This window comes from Lepus europaeus, chromosome 5 (genome assembly GCF_033115175.1).
Source record: "Lepus europaeus isolate LE1 chromosome 5, mLepTim1.pri, whole genome shotgun sequence".
NCBI classification, from domain to species: domain Eukaryota; kingdom Metazoa; phylum Chordata; class Mammalia; order Lagomorpha; family Leporidae; genus Lepus; species Lepus europaeus.
The window spans coordinates 80,661,024-80,680,465 of NC_084831.1; the positions used below are offsets into that span (position 1 = coordinate 80,661,024).

The 19,442-nt window shown below is 39.5% G+C and overlaps 1 protein-coding gene across 3 annotated transcripts in view; it reads left to right on the forward strand.

Annotated features, from left to right (window-relative positions):
• Window positions 1-16,270, forward strand: part of HS2ST1 (heparan sulfate 2-O-sulfotransferase 1) — a 206,107-nt gene extending 189,837 nt beyond the window's left edge. For 2 of the 3 annotated variants that reach the window (XM_062191665.1, XM_062191668.1), the window contains 3 exons: window positions 12,065-12,162; window positions 13,888-14,045; window positions 14,594-16,270. In XM_062191665.1, coding sequence (XP_062047649.1) covers window positions 12,065-12,162; window positions 13,888-14,045; window positions 14,594-14,823 — 486 coding nt within the window. In that variant the 3' untranslated portion in view covers window positions 14,824-16,270. The remainder of the gene's footprint in view (window positions 1-12,064; window positions 12,163-13,887; window positions 14,046-14,593) is intronic. The other variant, XM_062191667.1, reaches the window with a different exon arrangement.
• The last annotated feature ends 3,172 nt before the right edge of the window (window positions 16,271-19,442 follow it).

The window sequence follows — 19,442 nt, forward strand, 5'->3', positions numbered from 1 at the left end:
AAAATACATATTGACACATCTGTTCATTTAGCTATAGTATTAGTAACATCAGCAGAAAACTATGTATTGTCTTACCTCTCATGAGGACAGGGCCACTGTGAATAAATGCTTTATTGAAGTGAAAAATTATTTTGTTTTGTGATGGACAGTTTGGACCTCTGCAATTGCAAAACATACTGATTAGACATTTTTAATAATCTGGCTTTTTTCTCATGATATTAATACTGTTAAAAAAATACTGTTAACATTCTAGGATATAATGAGCAAAATGATGTTTTATTGCAGATAACTACTTTTTAAAGATTTATATATTTATCTGAAAGGCAGGGTTAGAGAGAGAGAGAGAGAGAGAGAGAGATCTTCCTTATGCTGGTTCACTCCTGAAATGGCTACAAGGGCCAGGGCTGGGTCAATCTGAAACCAGGTGCCAGGAGCTTCTTCTGAATCTCCCACGTGGTTGCAGGGGCCCAAGCATTTGGGCCCTCTTTTGCTCTTTTCTCAGGCATGTTAACAGGGAGCTGGGGGGGCCAGCTCTGTTGCGCAGTAGGTTAATCCTCTGCCTGCAGTGCCGGCATCCCACATGGGTACAGGTTCTAGTCCCGGCTGCCCCTCTTGCAATCCAGCTCTCTGCTAAGGCCTGGGAAAGCATGGGAGACCAGGAAGAAGCACCTGGCTCTTGGCTTTGTATTGGCGCAGCTCCAGCCATTGTTGTCATCTGGGGAGTAAACCAACTGAAGGAAGACTTTCTCTCTGTCTCTCCCTCTCACTGACTGTAATTATACCTCTCAAATAAATAAATACATAAAGTCTTTAAAAAAAAAACCAAACAAACAAGGAGCTGGATCAGAAATGGAGCAGCCAGGAGTTGAACCAGCGCTCATATCGTATGCCAGCACCACAGGCAGTGGTTTTACGCATTATGTCACACCACGGGCCCCAAATAACTTTTTAATATCTTTAACTGAAAGAGTTTCCATTAAATTCATTTCCTTAAAGTTGGTAAGACCTCATGCATATAACATTTCTAAAAATGGAAGGGTATTAGGAGATACTGGGGATTAAAGGGTGGCTATGATGATGTTGAAACTATCTTACTATGGCACTTATTCTGAAAAAGTTCTAGATAGCTTCATTTCCATGAAATTATATATTATTTGCACCTTAAGTGATACTTTGAAACATATTACACAATATTCAATTCAGAACTTGTAACTACTATTATGTTTTAAACTACAGTATTCCAATAATCTGAACTGCTTATGAGTTACAATGTCAAATTGTTATTTCAAAGTCATTTCTGATACATGTACACCTGGGTTGTTTTCAGCTGATTTTGTAAGAAACAAGCAATGTGCTTTATTTGGAGGATGTCAAATACTCTGTTTTCATATTTTATAAATAGAATTTCACTTAATCTCTCTGCAGTACATGGGATCAGAGATCAGCACTGGATAACTATATAGATTAAATCAGTGATCTTCAAACTTCTTCATGAGGAAACTCCTTATATACTCTTAAAAGTGATAGTGAACCCCCAAAGAGGCTTTTCTATGTGGGTTATTGGTACTGATGTTACCAATATCAGTAAATTTATCAGTTTACTAAGGATATTTAAAATATCAATGTTAAAACAATAGTAGGAAACCCATCTTGTATTAACATAAACAATACCTTAATGCACATAATCATTTCACTTTCTCCACAAATAAATACAGGCATATTGAATTTTTGCTAATCTTTTTTTAAAGATTTATTTTATTTATTTGAAAGGCAGAGTTTCACAGAGAGGTAGAGACAGAGAGTGAGAGGTTTTCCATCCACTGGTTCACTCCCAAAATAGCCACAACAACCAGAGTTGGGCCAGACCGAAGGCAGCAGCCAGGAGCTTCCTCCAGGTCTCCCATGTGGGTGCAGGGGCCTAAGGACTTGGGCCACCCTCTGCTGCTTTCCCAGGTGCATTAGCAGGGAGCTGGATTGGAAGTGGAGCAGCTGGGACTTGAACAAGTGCCCACAGGGCTGGCCCCTGGTAATCTTTTTAGTATCTAGCTTAATATAGACGGTCTGATTTTCTTATCTGTTACTGCATCCAGTGTGTCCGGTATGTTCATTTGGTTGAGTTAAATAAAGAAAATCCACCTTAACAGATATATAATTGGATAAGGTGGAATTTTAATAGTCTTTTCAAAAAATTGTGGCTGGTCTTCTTTCATACTATACTAAAACTTGACTGGGATAGTTTCTTAAAGGCAGTTGCAATGTGGAATCTAAATGGGCAGGAAAACCGTTTCAGGCTCATCAGGTGAGTGAAATGAGAACTGAAAAACTGTCCCTTGGGTTTGTCAGTGGGTTATGTGGCATCCAAAGTGTTTAGGAGTGACTGAAAATGGAGGAGTTGAGACTGAGAGGAAAGACTACTCTTGAGAGAGAAATTTGATTTTGAAAGGAACAACAGCAAATCAGGGGCTGTTTCTTTAAAATGACAGACATTGGACATATCCATATATTTGAAGAGAGCAAAAGGTTGAATGATACACACACAAAAAAAAAAATGGAGAAAATTTGGAGGCAGAGGGTCTCAGAAGTGGATGAAAATGTTACTCAGAGATAGGAGAATGGGGGCTTGCGCCTGCAGTGCAAGCATCCCATATGGGCGCCAGTTCGAGGCCCGACTGCTCTTCCGATCCAGCTCTCTGCTATGGCCTGGGGGAGCAGTTGAAGATGGCCCAAATCCCTGGCCCCTGCACCAGCGTGAGTGACCCGGAAGAAGTTCCTGGCTCCTGGCTTCAAATGGGCGCAGCTGCAGCCGTTGTAGCCAACTGGGGAGTGAACCAGCAGATGGAAGACCTCTCTCTCTCTCTCTCTCTCTCTCTCTCTTTCTCTCTGCCTCTCCTTCTCTCTCTGTGTAACTCTGACCTTCAAAAAATTAAATAAATCTTTTTAAAAAAATCTTATCCTTTAAAAAAAAAAAAAGATAGGGGAAGGAAATACTTCTTTAAAGATGGGGACAATAAGAGCCTACAGATACATCTAAGCTTTTATATAAGCAGGAAATCAGGGGATCTCATTCTTAGTTTCAGTTTTCTATACAAAATGCAAAACAACATCATTTACAGAAAGCGGTTGGGTTGTAAATGTAATTACTATCACCATCAAGTATTAAATTGCTTTTAACTCTTAACCTTCAATTTTAATAGTTAAATATCCCAAGTCATCTGAATGTTCTAAAGAATATTTTGACATTTAATGGTCCTTTTTTTCCATCTACTGGTTCACTTCCCAAATACCAGAACATCTCCCTCTGGATCTTCCACTGGAGTGGTAGGGACCCAGATACTTGGGTCATCATCCACTGCTTGTGCAGATGCTTGAGCAGAAAGCTGCATCAGAAGGAGAGTAGCCAGAATTCGAAATGGCACTCAACAGTGGGATGCAGGTGTCTCAGGCATTGGATTTTTTTTTTAAACTTTTATTTAATGAATATAAATTTCCAAAGTACAGCTTATGGATTACAATTGCTCCCCCCCCCCCATAACTTACCTCCCACCCGCAACCCTCCCCTTTCCCACTCCCTCTCCCCTTCCATTCACATCAAGATTCATTTTCAAATCTCTTTATATACAGAAGATCAGTTTAGCATATACTGAGTAAAGATTTCAACAGTTTGCACCCACATAGAAACACAAAGTGAAAAATACTTTTGAGTACTAGTTATAGCATTAAATCGCAATGTACAGCACATTAAGGACAGAGATCCTACATGAGGAGTAAGTGCACAGTACTCCTGTTGTTGACTTAACAAATTGACACTCTTGTTTATGGCGTCAGTAATCACCCTAGACTCTTGTCATGAGTTGCCAAGGCTATGGAAGCCTTTTGAGTTCGCCAACTTTGATCTTATTCCAACAGGGTCATAGTCAAAGTGGAAGTTCTCTCCTCCCTTCAGAGAAAGGTACCTCCTTCTTTGATGGCCCATTCTTTCTACTGGGATCTCACTCGCAGAGATCTTTCCTTTAGGTTTTTTGTTTGTTTGTTTGTTTTGTTTTGTTTTGTTTTGCCAAAGTGTCTTGGCTTTCCATGCCTAAAATACTCTTATGGGCTCTTCAGCCAGATCCACATGCCTTAAGGGCTGATTCTGAGGCCAGAGTGCTGTTTAGGACATCCGCCATTCTTTGAGTCTGCTGTGTATCCCACTTCCCATGTTGGATCATTCTCTCCCTTTTTTATACTATCGGTTAGTATTAGCAGACACTAGTCTTGTTTATGTGATCCCTATGACTCTTAGTCCTATCATTATGATCAATTGTGAACTGAAATTGATCACTTGGACTAGTGAGATGGCATTGGTACATGCCACCTTGATGGGATTGAATTGAAATCCCCTGGTATGTTTCTAACTCTACTGTTTGGGGCAAGTCAGCTTGAGCATGTCCCAAATTGTACATCTCTTCCCTCTCTTATTCCCACTCTTATATTTAACAGGGGTCACTTTTCAGTTGTTTCAACACTTAAGAATAACTGTGTATTGATTACAGAATTCAACCAATAGTATTAAGTAGAACAAACAAAAAAAATAACGTATTAAGTTGTTCATCAGCAGTCAGGGCAAGGGCTGATCAAGTCACCGTTTCTCATAGTGTTCATTTCACTTTAACAGGTTTCCTTTTGGTGCTTGGTTAGTTGTCACTGATCAGGGAGAACATATGATATTTGTCCTTTTGGGACTGGCTTATTTCACTTAGCATAATGTTTTTCATATTCCTCCATTTTGTTGCAAATGACCGGATTTCATTGTTTTTGACTGCTGTATAGTATTCTATAAAGTACATGTCCCATAATTTCTTTATCCAGTCTACCATAGATGGGCATTTAGGTTGATTCCAGGTCTTAGCTATTGTGAATTGAGCTGTAATAAACATTAATGTGCATATGGCTTTTTTTGTTTGCCAATTTAATTTCCTTTGGGTAAATTCCGAGGAGTGGGATGGCTGGGTTGAATGGTAGGGTTATATTCAGGTTTCTGAGGAATCTCCAGACTGACTTCCACAGTGGCTTTACCAGTTTGCATTCCCACCAACAGTGGGTTAGTGTCCCTTTTTCCCCACATCCTCGCCAGCATCTGTTGTTGGTAGATTTCTGAATGTGAGCCATTCTAACTGGGGTGAGGTGGAACCTCATTGTGGTTTTGATTTGCATTTCCCTGATTGCTAGTGATCTTGAACATTTTTTCATGTGCCTGTTGGCCATTTGGATTTCCTCTTTTGAAAAATGTCTATTGAGGTCCTTGGCCCATCTCTTAAGTGTTTTAATGTTGTGGAGTTTCTTGATCTCTTTGTAGATTCTGGTTATTAATCCTTTATCTGTAGCATAGTTTGCGAATATTTTTTCCCATTCTGTCAGTTGCCTCTTCACTTTCCTGACTGTTTCTTTTGCAGTTCAGAAACTTCTCAATTTGATGCAATCCCAATAGTTAATTTTGGCTTCGACTGCCTGCGCCTCCAGGGTCTTTTCTAGGAAGTCTTTGCCGGTGCCAATATCTTGCAGGGTTTCTCCAATGTTCTCTAATAATTTGATGGTGTCAGGTCATAGATTTAGGTCTTTAATCCGCATTGAATGGATTTTTGTGTAAGGTGTAAGGTAGGGGTCTTGCTTCATGCTTCTGCACGTGGAAATCCAGTTTTCCCAGCACCATTTATTGAATAGACTGTCCTTGTTCCAGGAATTGATTTTAGATCCTTGATCAAATATAAGTTGGCTGTAGATGTTTGGATTGATTTCTGGTGTTTCTATTCTGTTCCATTGGTCTATCCATCTGTTTCTATACCAGTACCATGTTGTTTTGATTACAACTGCCCTGTAGTATGTCCTGAAATCTGGTATTGTGAGGGCATTGGATTTTTATACCATTTGTATTTAGTTCAGAAAGAATTTCTGTTTCTAAGCATTGATGGTATTTACATGAAAAAGCTGATTTTTTTAAATTTATTTATTTGACAGAGTTAGACAGTGAGAGAGAGAGACAAAGAGAAAGGTCTCCCCAAATGGCTACCACAGCCAGCGCTGCACCAATCCGAAGCCAGGAGCCAGGTACTTCCTCCTGGTCTCCCATGCGGGTGCAGGGCCCAAGCACCTAGTCTTGTTTCTCTGATGTTCTGAAATGGGTTTTATGGAAGAAGGAAGGAAACTGGAATGTTTTTGTTTATTGCATTTGTTTGTTCTGCTTTTTATTTTAAGGACTTGAAGGTTTATAAGAGATAAAAATTTATTTATAGAAAATCCTATTTCTGAGGTGTGGCCATAATGTTGAGGAGCTGGCTAATGGAAGTTAGCGAGTGCACAGGAGCATTGGGTGGCCAGGCATTTGGTGGTATGAATAGCGGAGCCCAAGTGCCGATGTCACTGTTGGAGTCTGTGTGTCAGTTCATCTTGATTAAGATCTCAGTGGTTGATTCAGCGTCATGGTAGCCAATAAAGATGATATTATATTGTCCTAATTTAGTATCTCACCTCTCACTAGGAAATGGTTACTTATTTAGTAATGGGATAATTTCTATCATGTAAAGACCTGGGACACTCAGGAATATTCAACCAGATTTTGATTATTCAGCAGTTTTTCTTCCTTGCTATTGGCTATCCATGGGTTATTTTGATTGATGGGGAAAAGTACCTCCCCTAAATGATAAAAAGTATCCATTATGGAGGCAAAACTCAAACAGCTTTTCCAGTTTTGTGTTACCTAATAAAGTATGTGGTAGGTGGATTAGGATAGGCACTTTTTTTTTTTTTAAGATTTATTTATTTATTTTGAAAGTCAGAGTTAGAGAGAGGGAGAGACAGCAAGAGTGGGCTTCTATCCATTGGTTCAATTCCCAAATGGACACAATGGCCAGTACTGGGTTAGGCTGAAACCAGGAGCCAGCAGCTTCATCCAGATCTCCCATGTCAGGGCAGGGGCCCAAACACTTGGGCCATCTTCTGTTGCTTTTCCCAGGCCATTAGCAGGGAGCTGGATTGGAGGTAAAGCAACCATGACATGAACCTGTGTCCATATAGGATGGTGTCTTTACCTGCTGTTCTACAACACTGGCCCGAGAGTAGACACTTCTTAACTGCTAAAATAAAGAAACCCAAATAATTCAAATAAATTATTTGTCTCACATAGAAGAGAAAACATGAGAGGTCCAGGCTCTTCAGGCAGCTTTGCTCGATCCTGTCATTCAGGGACCCAGTTTCCTTCCATACTGTTGCTCTGCCGTTTTTCATGAGGTTCTTCTTATCTGCTTGGTTGAATCTGGGTTACTATCACAGCTGCCTGGGAGCCCCTGGGAAGGAAGTAGCAGGAAAGCAACTTCCTTCTAAGCAGGTGGCCCAGAAGTGACCCACATCACTTCTGCCTCCAGTCCACTTGAAAGATCTTAGTAATACGGCCCTACCCAACTTCAGGAGAGGCTAAAACTCTTGACAGGGGGAGAAAGGAGAAATGGATTTTGGAGGTATGAGAAACTGGATAGACAGGGTGTCAGAATCCTTCCACTATTATCATCACTCAGTTCATTGAGCCAAAGATTTCATGAAATTTGTGACATGGTAGAAAAGATAGATACATATGGCTTTTTTTTATGAGCTAAGTTGGCATAAGTGATAAAACCACTTTTTAGAAAATGTCTTAGCATAGTAAATCTAAGTCAGTCTGTCTTGAAAATATCCAGAAATAATGTGTTTAATCTTAAGTTTTAGCCTAGGTTCTTCACTTTAAGTAAATCAGACAGACACACATATGAACACACACACACAGAACTTGAGGAGGCTATAATGGACTGTCAGAATGTCCTGCAGAAACACTTGTCTTGAGCTTCACCAAAATGACATCTTTAATATTACATAAATCCCAAAAAGTACAGTCTTTCCTGTAGCCCTTTACAAATATGACTTATGCAGACAGTGCATATAGAACTGCACCGTGTGCTATGGAGAACACTGTGCGTACTGCATGGTCCCTTCAAGAGAGTTCACTGAAGTTGGGGAGGCAAAACAACACACATTTTAAAAACTGCTTAAAGCATATATGAAGATAAAAATATATGTGTAGATATGCATTCTCAGTTCCTAAAAACTGCCTCTTTTAAGCAGTTTAAAAAAAAAATAAGAGTGACTTTCAGTCAGTATAGTCACAGGAAAGATACTTGCCTTTGTGTAAATGACCTTGGTAGAGGGGAGTCAATTTCAGTGGAAGAAAATGTAGTCAGTAAAAGTATATAGATTTGGGGGTGCTCATGACATGTTGGAGAAACTACGAAACAGGTTAATCTAATAAAGATGGAGTCACACCCAGAGATAAGGCTAGACTGGCAAGTTGGAGTCATATGATGATTTTTTTTTTAATGTATTTATTTGAAAGGCAGAATCACAGAGAGAGAGAGGGAGAGACAGAGATCTTCCATCTGCTCGTTCACTCCCCGCATGGCCACCAAATGGCTAGGCTGAAGCCATGAGCCAGGAGCTTCTTCCAGATCTCATACATGGTTGCCAGAGGCCCAAGCACTTGAGTCACCCTCTTGCTGCTTTCCCAGATGCATTAGCGTGAAGCTGGATTGGAAGTGGATATCTGGGACACGAACCAGCACCCATATGTGATGCTGGTGTCGCAGCCAGCGGCTTAACCCATTACATCACAATGCTAGCCCTAGATTACAAAGCATTTCTAACAGCTGGGATAAATGGTTTGAATTTATTTTTCTTTTTTTTTTTTTAAGATTTATTTATTTATTTGAAAGTGAGTTACAAAGAGAGAGAAAGAGAGACAGAGAGAGAGAGAGGTCTTCCATCCAGTGGTTTACTCCCCAGTTGGCTGCAGTGGGCCAGAGCTGTGATGATCTAAAGCCAGGAGCCAGGAGCTTCTTCTGGGTCTCCTACATGGGTGCAGGGGCCCAAGGACTTGGGCCATCTTTTACTGCTTTTCCAGGCCATAGCAGAGAGCTGGATTGGAAGTGGCACAGCCAGGACTCGAACTGGAGCCTATATAGGATGCCAGCACTGCAGGCAGCGGCTTTACCAGCTATGCTACAGCGCCGGCCCCTGGATTTGTTTTTTCTTTTAAAGTATTGGCAGCCATTGAAGAGTCCTGAGTAGAAAATGTTAGAAATGACTACTTTGGCTAATCTAGAAACTGTTCAGATAGAAGGAAAGCTGTGAAAGCAGCCTAATTAGGAAGCCGTTTTAAGAATCGAGAGTTGATACGGTGAGGTCCTGATGGAAGAGAAAATTGAAAAAGAAAAGCTGGATTGGAAAGACATGACCTCAAGGATGTGAGGTGAGGGAGAAGAAAGTTTAAGAAATGATCTGCTGGCCCGATGCTGTGGTGTAGTGGGTAGAGCTGCTGCTTACAGTGCCAGCATCCCATGTGGGCACCAGTTCTAGTCCAACTGCTCCACTTCCAATCCAGCTCTCTGCTATGGCCTGTGGAAGCAGTAGAAGATGACCCAAGTCCCTGGGCCCCTGTACCCTTGTGGGAGACCTGGAAGAGGCTCCTGGCTCCTGGCTTCAGATTGGCACAGCTCCAGCCATTGTGGCTAACTGGGAAGTAAACCAGCAAGTGGAAGATCTGTTTCTCTCTCTGCCTCTCCTCTCTCTGTGTAACTCTTTCAACTAAATAAATAAATCTTTAAAAAAAAAAAAAAAGAAATGATCTGAAATCTTGAGTGTGGATTACAAGGGGCAATATGATTCTATTGCCAAGAATATTGACTATGAAGTAACACTGGCAATTCAAATAAGAATACATAATAGCTATTAGAAGATATAAAAAATGATAGATCTAGGAGTACAGATTTGGAAGTCCCTTTGACTAGGAATTATAAATTAAGCCAAGGAAGTGTTAATAAGTGGACCAAGAAAGGAAGTAGGAAAAAAGAGAAGACAGCTGACACAAGTTGTATATGGGGTAGAAGGACCAAAATGTGACTTCAAAGAAGATTACAATAATAAATTTAAAAGGTACAGAGAACCCATGAAACAAGCCAAAGCAGGGAGTGTTACAAGAAAACAGAAAAGAATGCATTAGTGACAGAGAGATCAAAAGACTTGTTACAAAGGAGAGGGTAAGCTAAGTACTATGAAAATCAAGGAAAACAAGAACCAACAAAACGTGTGTTTGACTCTTAGGAGAGCGAAATAAGGAAAGAGAGACCCAAACATAAACATATCCTGCCTGCCATGAACCACTCGTTGTGGAAGATTTATTCCTCAAAGTAAGATTATGTCCTCATTTTTTCAACTCAGGAGACTTAACGCTTAAATTTTTCAGGCTCAGAATTCAAACCCAAGTCAATGAGTCTTTGCACTCTATCTTGGTGCAGGTCATCTGTAAAAGAAATGGGTGAATAAAGTGTGGGCTGCAGTTTGCTCTTGTCTCTTTGTATGATGCCAGAATAAGGAGCATCATGCCTCTGCGGCTCCACCCACACCCCAACTGGGTTTAAGGATGCTTTGGCCTCGTTGTAGATTTTTGTTTGAAAAGGCCCTCTAAGATGGTCTAACTGTATAGATTTGAAAGTAAGGCCTGGAGGCCTTGAAGACTTACCTAAAATAGGATCAAGCCTTGTTCTAGAAACTCAGGAACCGTGGCTCTGGGCAAGTGCTCTTTCATACTTCATCTTAGGGGAAATAGCGTATAGTATTTGTAGATGTCTTACTGCAGCAGCCAAGCTTCCCAGCTTTGTCTGTGGTGTCTCTGTGATTGTTTTGTTTTTAAACTTTTATATATTTGTTTCTTTATTTGAAAGGCAGAGAGGAGGACAGGAAGAGAGATTTTCAATTCACTGGTTCACTCTTCAAATGCCTGCAATAGCAGGCCCTGGGCCAAGCTGAAGCCAGGAGTTGGATCTCTCATGCAGGCCCCTCGTGTAGAGAGCAGGAACCCAAGTTCTTGGGCTGTATCATCTGCTGCTTCCCAGGCACACTAGCAGGAAGCTAGATCTGCCGCAGAAGCAGGATGCAATCCCAGGCACTCCAGTATGGGATGTGGACGGCCTGTGTAGCAGCTTAACCCTCTGTACTACAACACCCACCCCTATGGGTTTTATTTTTTAATATATATAATTTTAAAAGATATTAACTAACATAAAAATTGTACTTATGTATGGATTACCATGTGATATTTTAATACACCTATTGTGTAATATCTAATCAGGTTAAACTTATCTGTCTCCTCAAACAGCACTTCTTTAGGTGAAAACATTCAAAATCCTGTCTTGTTTTTAAAAATTTTTACTTTTTGAGAAATATGTGGTATATTAACATTGCTTATATTCACCTGACTGAGCACCAGAACACCTGAACTCCCAACTTCTCTCTAACTGCAACATAGTACCTGTTAACTAACCTTTCCCCATCCCTCCCAGCCCCTGCTCTTCCTAGCCTCTGGTACCCAGCATTATATTCTTAACTTCTATGAGGTCAACGTTTTTAGATTCTGTGCACGAGTAGCATCAGGTGGTACTTGTGTTTCTGTGTTTTATTTGTTATGTCTGACATAATCACCTCCATTTCCACCCATGTGGCTACAAATGAGATTTCATCTTTTTTATGGCTGAGTAGTATTCCATTGTTTATATCTGTCTCACTTTCTTTATCCATATTTTGTCTGTTTCTTGATTATGGGTTATTGTGAGTAGTGCTGCAGTAAACCTCAGAGCAAAGTTCTCTCTTCAGCAGTGATTGCATTTCCCTTGGTGAAGTCCCCTATTTGTTCATCTCAAATAGATAATTTGCTTTGCTGAGAAAATATTAAGTACACAAATCCAGCATAATCCAGTACTTACATTCAAGTACATATGATTTGGGAGGGTGTCTATTCACACAGTAAAAGAATTCTTTCAAACATTGGCATAGAACAAAGTTGTGAGAAGCATCCGTATTTTCCTTCCCTCGATAACCTACCTTTTCGTTTCACTTTATGACATCGTCCCACCTGCTCGTGCCCATTTATTTAATAACTTAGCACATTAAGATGTTGAAACACCAATGCTCAGAATTATGTCTCACGTGTGCTGCTTTGTCTGTGTTCCAGACCTTTGATGAATGTGTAGCCGAGGGCGGCTCCGACTGTGCTCCTGAGAAGCTCTGGCTTCAAATTCCATTCTTCTGTGGCCACAGCTCCGAATGCTGGTAGGGAGACAAACTTAGCTTGAATTTGCCGTTTTCCTTATTATCTTCCTTATTGTATTTCAAGAGAATGAATGTGATAGTCAAAGGATAGGTACAGGGAGATCAGTGAAGGACCAGACAAAAATAACATACCTACTTTTGTGGTAACCTTGAAATGCATTAAAAAAAAAAGTCTCATTTATAATATCCTCACAATATTTTTTCAGATTCTGGTTTTGGTTTTTTTCTTTATTTGTTTGTTTATTTGCTGTATTCCACACAGCTCTAAATTAGAGACCAAAGGTCATTTTATAAATTGTATTTTGTCTTGAGCTTACTGTTTGAGTCATTTGTGATAAATCAAGAAAAGGCTTAGTGGGTAAATTATTCACTTGATTTTACTGTTAAAGTGATTTTTGACTTTAAGGGGAGTCAAGGTTATGATTATGGTTTAGTCTGCTAATAAAAATAAGGTGGAAGATAAAAGTTATTTTTAATAAAGAATTTATTTTTTCAGAATGTGCTGAGTCTCCAGTTTTTGAAAGGAATTGTGCATACTTATTTGCCATATTCAATCACTTTAATAGGAAATGTAGAGGAAAACAGCACATTCTGTGTTACTATTCCTTAAAAACATGAGAAATGCAAGGAGTTTCTTCATTACTTGAGATATATTATTAAATTACTGTGAAGTTTAAGGTCCTAGTCTTTCAAAGTATCCTAATAGCCCAAGAAAAATTGAAAGAAGGTGTTCTCAGTTGTTAGCCATTTCCTTAGAACAGGGATTGGCAAACTACAACCTGCAGATCAGATTTGTCCCCTCACCTGTTTTTATAAATAAAGTTTTATCAAAACACAACCACGTACATTCATTTAGTTATTGTTTATGGTTGTTTTCACGCCGGAACCCCAGACATGAGTGATTATGTCCTAAGGCCTAGAATATTTACTCTCGGGATCTTTGTAGAAAAAGCTCTGCAGCCCCTTAGCCTACAACTATAGAATATTGTGCTACTGGGCATTGTTGAGGTTTCAGTTGAACTTGTCTAGTGTGTTCCATAGTCAGAAAGCTGGAAGGGGCCTTCTAATGGCTGAGAAAACAGAACGGTAGAGCCCACCCACTGAAGACCACACTGCTGCTGAAAGGCAGAGCTAGAGCTGGGATTAAAGGATGTTGGTGCCAAAAGGAACCCGGAAGTGTTTATTTAGGATGCAGTTTCTGTTCACAGCGTTAGCTGACAGTGTAAACAAAAATAAAAATCAAAGATTCTTAGCAGAGCTGTTTCTTCTCTGTTTTCTGTTCCTCAGAAATTTTGGAAAACACTAAGCTCACAAAAATTCTAAACAAATTAATACAAGCAGTAAGCATAAATTGTTTAGGCCTTACTAGAGAGCTCTTAAAATGAACAAAGTTAAAGGAAATTAAGTGCTCTCACACTCCCTCAGATGGAAGGGATATATGTTACATACAGATTTTTAAAAACTGCCCTCAAACTAAACTTTGTTCCTATTAAGAGAGGTCTAGTAAAGTTTGAATTAGCACCACATAGTTGAGCAGAAATTGGAGATGGAAGCAAAGGAAATTAAAAACAGGTGTCCTTACACAAAAGATGTTAATAAAAGGGCATTAAGTCTTTGGATGTACATGTGTTTATCTACTTTGTCCATAATATACAGCCTGAGAGGCATCAGAAATACTTAGCAGATTTCACAACCCGGTTTCTAATTCCTCTGCTTTGGTTTCAGGAATGTGGGAAGCAGGTGGGCTATGGATCAAGCCAAGTATAACCTAGTTAATGAATACTTTCTGGTGGGAGTTACTGAAGAGCTTGAAGATTTCATCATGTTACTGGAGGCCGCTTTACCCCGGTTTTTTAGGGGTGCTACAGAACTCTACCGTACAGGTATATACATGACGGGTTTCTTTTTAAAGTTGTCCCTTAACTCTTTTCTTTGTTTACAACTTAAACAACAGACAGGGCATCTTAAAAAAGTTCATGGAAGATATGTATTATGAAAAAACTACACATAGACTTCAAATTTTTGCTTCAGAGTCACCTTCTTTTCATTCCTTTCATTACTTTTTGTTCAGGTGCTAACACTCAGTCTGCATGACATGATGAGAAATTAGAATTAGAAACAAGAATAGCTATTTTGTCATATTTTAGAAGATAAACTAGTTTACAGCACCAAGAGCTTGCCAGTATAGCATATGAGGTGACAGCCTTTTACCACTTGACATTCATTTAAGTCTAACGGGTTAAGGATTTGCATGCCAATGAAATAAATCACAATTCTGGTATGAAACGGGCTCCATTTTTGCCTGAACTGTTTTAATGTAATTATGTTACCCATCCTTCAATATGAACTTAAACCATCTTTTCAAATATAGAGGCATTGATTCTGTATGTTCTCCAAGAATTATTTACCTTCCCTTTTTATCCTTTGTAAGTAGGAAAGAAATCTCATCTTAGGAAAACCACAGAGAAGAAACTTCCCACTAAGCAAACCATCGCAAAACTACAGCAGTCTGACATTTGGAAAATGGAGAATGAGTTCTATGAGTTTGCACTGGAGCAGTTCCAGTTCATCAGAGCCCATGCTGTTCGAGAAAAAGATGGAGACCTCTACATCCTCGCACAAAACTTTTTCTATGAAAAGATTTACCCTAAGTCGAACTGAGTCCGAGGTGTGACTATTAGATTCCTGAACAAAAACTTTGACGCTGACTTCACCTTCATTCTCAGCTCTGCAACCTGGATTGCTGATCGTGTATAAGATGGTTTGTGTCGAGCTGAGTTAGAAACGGTCATGTCGAGGAATTAGATGCTGGCTGCTCTGTGTTGTAAAGGGTTTAAGTTTCAAGCATTTTTCTTTTTTCAGGTTAGATTTTGGTGAGAATTATTATCCCCACTTGCCTAAGGGAAAACAAGCTTACATCACCTAAAATAAACACATGGCAAGTCTAATCAAAAAGCTAAATGCAATTTAGAAAAGGGTCTGATAGTCTAGTTTTTGATAAAGCATTTTTTCAACTAACCATGAATGAAGATGAATCCATTTGCCACTTCCGCCTTCCCCAGGGGTTTAGGTTAGAAATAGCGGTGGTAACTTGGGCAGCGTGTGCTTTGTTTCTGTGAATCACATCTCATGAAATTTATCCAGCTGTTTGTATTTGCTAAGAAATGTGACTGCTATAGTTGGAGTTACCCATTTTTATGTAGGTGGTTTTAAATTTTTTAAATAATCATTAATGTTAAATACCAGTTTAAACCATGAATAATGCTATAAGAAGATAAAGAATCAAGGCAGTATTGCTCATTCCTGTCTCCCCAGTATTTATTATTGGGAATACACTTCAAAGAAGGTTGGCATTGTCAGAAGTTTTAGCTAAGACTTAGATGCATTAATATAAAAAAGTCAGTTTAGTATTTGTTCCTCCAGGGGTTGTTTGTCAAGATGTAAACTGAGCTATCGGCAACTTTAAGACTCCAGTGGTGAGCTGTGGTGTGGGTTGGGTTTTCTTACTTCTGTACTTTTACCTGTAGACTATTTTTACTAAGGTGCTTTATAATGTGTTTTAAAGCATTGCATTTACAAAAGAAAAAAAAAAGGAAAATGCTGTACATAGTGCATATTTTATGTATTTGGACCAAAAAGTTATAAGTAACTAGACAAAAGTGGTTTTGCACCAGTTTTATTATGTCAAGTAAAACCATCAGACCTACTGTTCTTGTATTTCTCATTTAACTGTACTGTTAAGACATCACTGACATGAATTTCAATGACCCTTCAATTTTGATACACAATGCATTATTCATATCTGGAGGTGGTAGTTGCGATGGAAAGAGTACTGGACGGAGTCATAAAACCTGATTTCTGGTCTTGGCTCCGCCACTTACCAGCTGTTGTGACTGTGGGCAAGTCACTTAACCTCTCATTGCCTCGACTTCCTGGTCTTGAAATGAGGCTGATGAGACCTGCTGTACCTACCTCACAGGGCTGTTGTGAGGCTGAGATGAGAGGGCACGTGAAGCACTTTGGAGCTGCAAAGCAGTGAAAAGTATAAGGTATTAACTGTAGAAACATCTTTAACACGTGGTTTCAGACCATTCTTTTTTTTTTTTTTCCCTAACAGAGAAAAGTCCATTTGGGGTTGGGAAAAAGTTAATCTTGACGTAAAGTCGTGTTTGATAAATATCTTCTCAGTGTTTTATCTTCCATGTTTCAACAACTATTGAGCTGTGAAACCCCTGTGAACTCTTAACGATTCCTGAACAGCTGCCCGAGTGCCAGGGGTTCGCTGTGGGAAGCGGACTTCATTAGCTGACCAGGGGCCCGGAAGCCTTGCTCTGCAAAGTCGACAGATTTCTTTTTTTCTCTTTTTTATTTTATATTGCCATTCAGAAATGGTAGCTATTTTATACCTCTGCTTTTTAAGGTATATTTTACAGGGTTTGATTTTCTTGTTCATTCTTCCCCCTTCTTGAAGTAACAAAGAATTTTAAGAACCCTTTTCTAAAAAGGATAATCTTTGATATGTTTCACTTAAGTAAATATTTCTTAAGGCTTCACCAAACTGCAAGCATTTTAGGTAGATTACTTTAAAGGTTATTAATTGTGTGGGAGGGAGGGAGGGAGCACTACTTCCAGAAAATGTGTATAACCCAATCAAAGGAATGACAGAATCATTTTAGCACCCTTGTCCCCCGATAATATGAAAATATTAAGAGAACATAGCCAGAGGGAGGAGTGAAGCCTAGTGGTTAAGGTGCCGTAAAAGACATCTATGTCCCACATGGGGCATTCCTGGTGCTGTTCCCTGGCTCCAGCTCTGTCTGCAGCTTCCTGCTAAAGCCAACCCTACAAGGCAGTGCTAAAAGCTGAAGCAGCTCCCACATGGGAGTCCTCGATCAACTTTCTGGCTCCTGGCTTTGACCCGGCCCTGTCCAGCCCCCTAGTCATTATGGGCGTTAGGAGAGTGAACCAGCAGATGGAAGTATCCAACCCCCTCTCTACCTCTCTGCCTTTCAATGTGTTTTTTTAAGAGAGGGAACATAGCTAGACATATGTACTTTTCTGGATTTTATTTTCCCTTTATTTTGTTTTAAATTAACCTCTACAGGTATTTGCTGAAAACATATACAAATTATTTCTTCACCCAAAAGTAAAGCACCTGCTAATGGAACACACCACAGGTTATTCTAAGAGTACATGCTAAGATCATCCTGAGGTGCATTAACTGTTTTAGAGACCTAGAGTTGCACTTAGTGCACTGGAGCAGGCTCAGTAAACTTTCTGTAAAGAGCCAGAGAGTAAATTTTTGGCTTTGCAGGCTGTATGGTCTCTGTCACAGTTCAACTGCCCTTGTTGCACAAAAGCAACCATTGACAACATCTAAACAAATGAGCATGGTCATGTTCCAGTGAAACTTTATCTGTAAAAACAGATGACATACTAGACAGGAACCGCAGGCTACCAACTCCTGCACTAGAGAAATCAGGATTTATGGAGAAGTCATATTTTCATCCATATTCAAGTGACCTAAAAGAGTTTATATGCTCCAAAAGCTCCTGACATATCCAAAGAATAGCACTCTGATTCACACATTCTCTCCCACAGAGTCACAAACTTTTAGGACTTCCCTTGCTTCCAGGTGGGCATTTTTCCCCCTAGTTTAACAGTTCAGAATAGGTGCATTTATTTGGTCATCTTTTAGGGTAGGAATGTCCTTTCTGGAGACTGAGAAAAGGGTGGATTTAATTCCATCCAGTGAGTCCTTATAATGCCTAACTTTGTAATCGGTCACATGTGTGGAACCACAAAGGCAGTAATGTATTTTTTTAAAGTGGCAAATGTGGTTTTCTTTGTTTCGGCCTTTGCGCTTTTTCAGTATTTTGATCATAGGGAGATATTTTTTTTATAATACAAAAGTAAATTAACCACTTCGAATTTCAAAGTAATGTTATGTGTGTATGTGTATATATCTATATCGATATCTATGTTTATTTCCTAAAAGAGGAAAAAGTACCTTTTTGTTCAACTTGTATCAACACCTGTTTTCTAATTGCTGTGAAATGGCAACTGTTGATAAATTATTGTGACTGTTTTAAAATGTAATGGGGAGGATATATTTTGATTTTTACCCAGCTTTAATCTGTAAAGTATCACTTAAATATATCTGATAGCAACACTTAAATATTGCATGGGAATTACTTTTCTGTCATCCATATGCATTGATGCAACTTTGAACATATCAGGTGTTTCTGAATTCCTGATGATTGGATTTAAACTATTGAAACTCAGATGACTTATACTGACTTTTACATTTTGAATTTAATTTTCTGTTCTTACAATTAAGTTGATGCCTAATTTGAAATCTACTGTTACTCTTTCTTAATATATGTCCTATTGGAAGTTCCTAAAATTGTTAGTGCCATCCGTGATTTACAAACAGTATTTTGATATCACAGACAATTTTCTCATTGTATTTGCATAGGTAGAAAGAAAATAGTTTGTTGACAATTATTCTCACTTTTTTAATAAAATTAAATAAAAATTTTGAAAGCGCTAGAGAATTGAACTAAAGGCTGGTTCCCAAATGCATAACTGATATTTTAATTATATATTTCAGTTCTAAATAGAGACCATCTGTGTAAATCATCTAGGAGGATTTCCCCATTGGTCATTCTTAAACACACCTAGGATCCTTTATTATGAAAAATATGTGGTACTGCCACCTTTTAAGAAGTTTGTCTTTAAGAGGCCCAGGTGCTTCTCCTTATGACTTGACAGTTTGCCTCTTCAGTTAGTGCTACTTGAGCTGGCGTTGTGATGCAGCCGTTAAGCTGCCGCTTGCAGCAGCACTACATGACACAGGCTACTGTATCAGAGCATTGGTTGGAGTCCCAGCTGCTCTGCTTCTGGTCCAGCTTCCTGCTCATGTGCCTGGGAAAGCAGCGAAGATGGCCCAGGAGTTGGGCCCCTGCCACCCACATTGGAAGACCTGGAAGGAGCTCCAAGCTCCTGGCTCCAGGCCATTGCAGGCTTTTGGGGAGTGAACCAGCAACAGAAGACTCCTCTTTTTTTCTGTCTCTCCTCTGTCCTCCTGACTTTGAAATAAGTAAAATCAATCTTTTTAAAAAATATAGTACTATTTACTGAGAGGGAAGCAGGGCAGTTGCTGTTTGGTTTCTGCTTCCATTGACTCTATGCAGAGTTGCTGCCTGAGTCCCACCAAGCTGCTGTCCAGGGAGCCTTCCAAGGGGAGAAGCAGCTCTAGGTCATGTGCACCACCAATT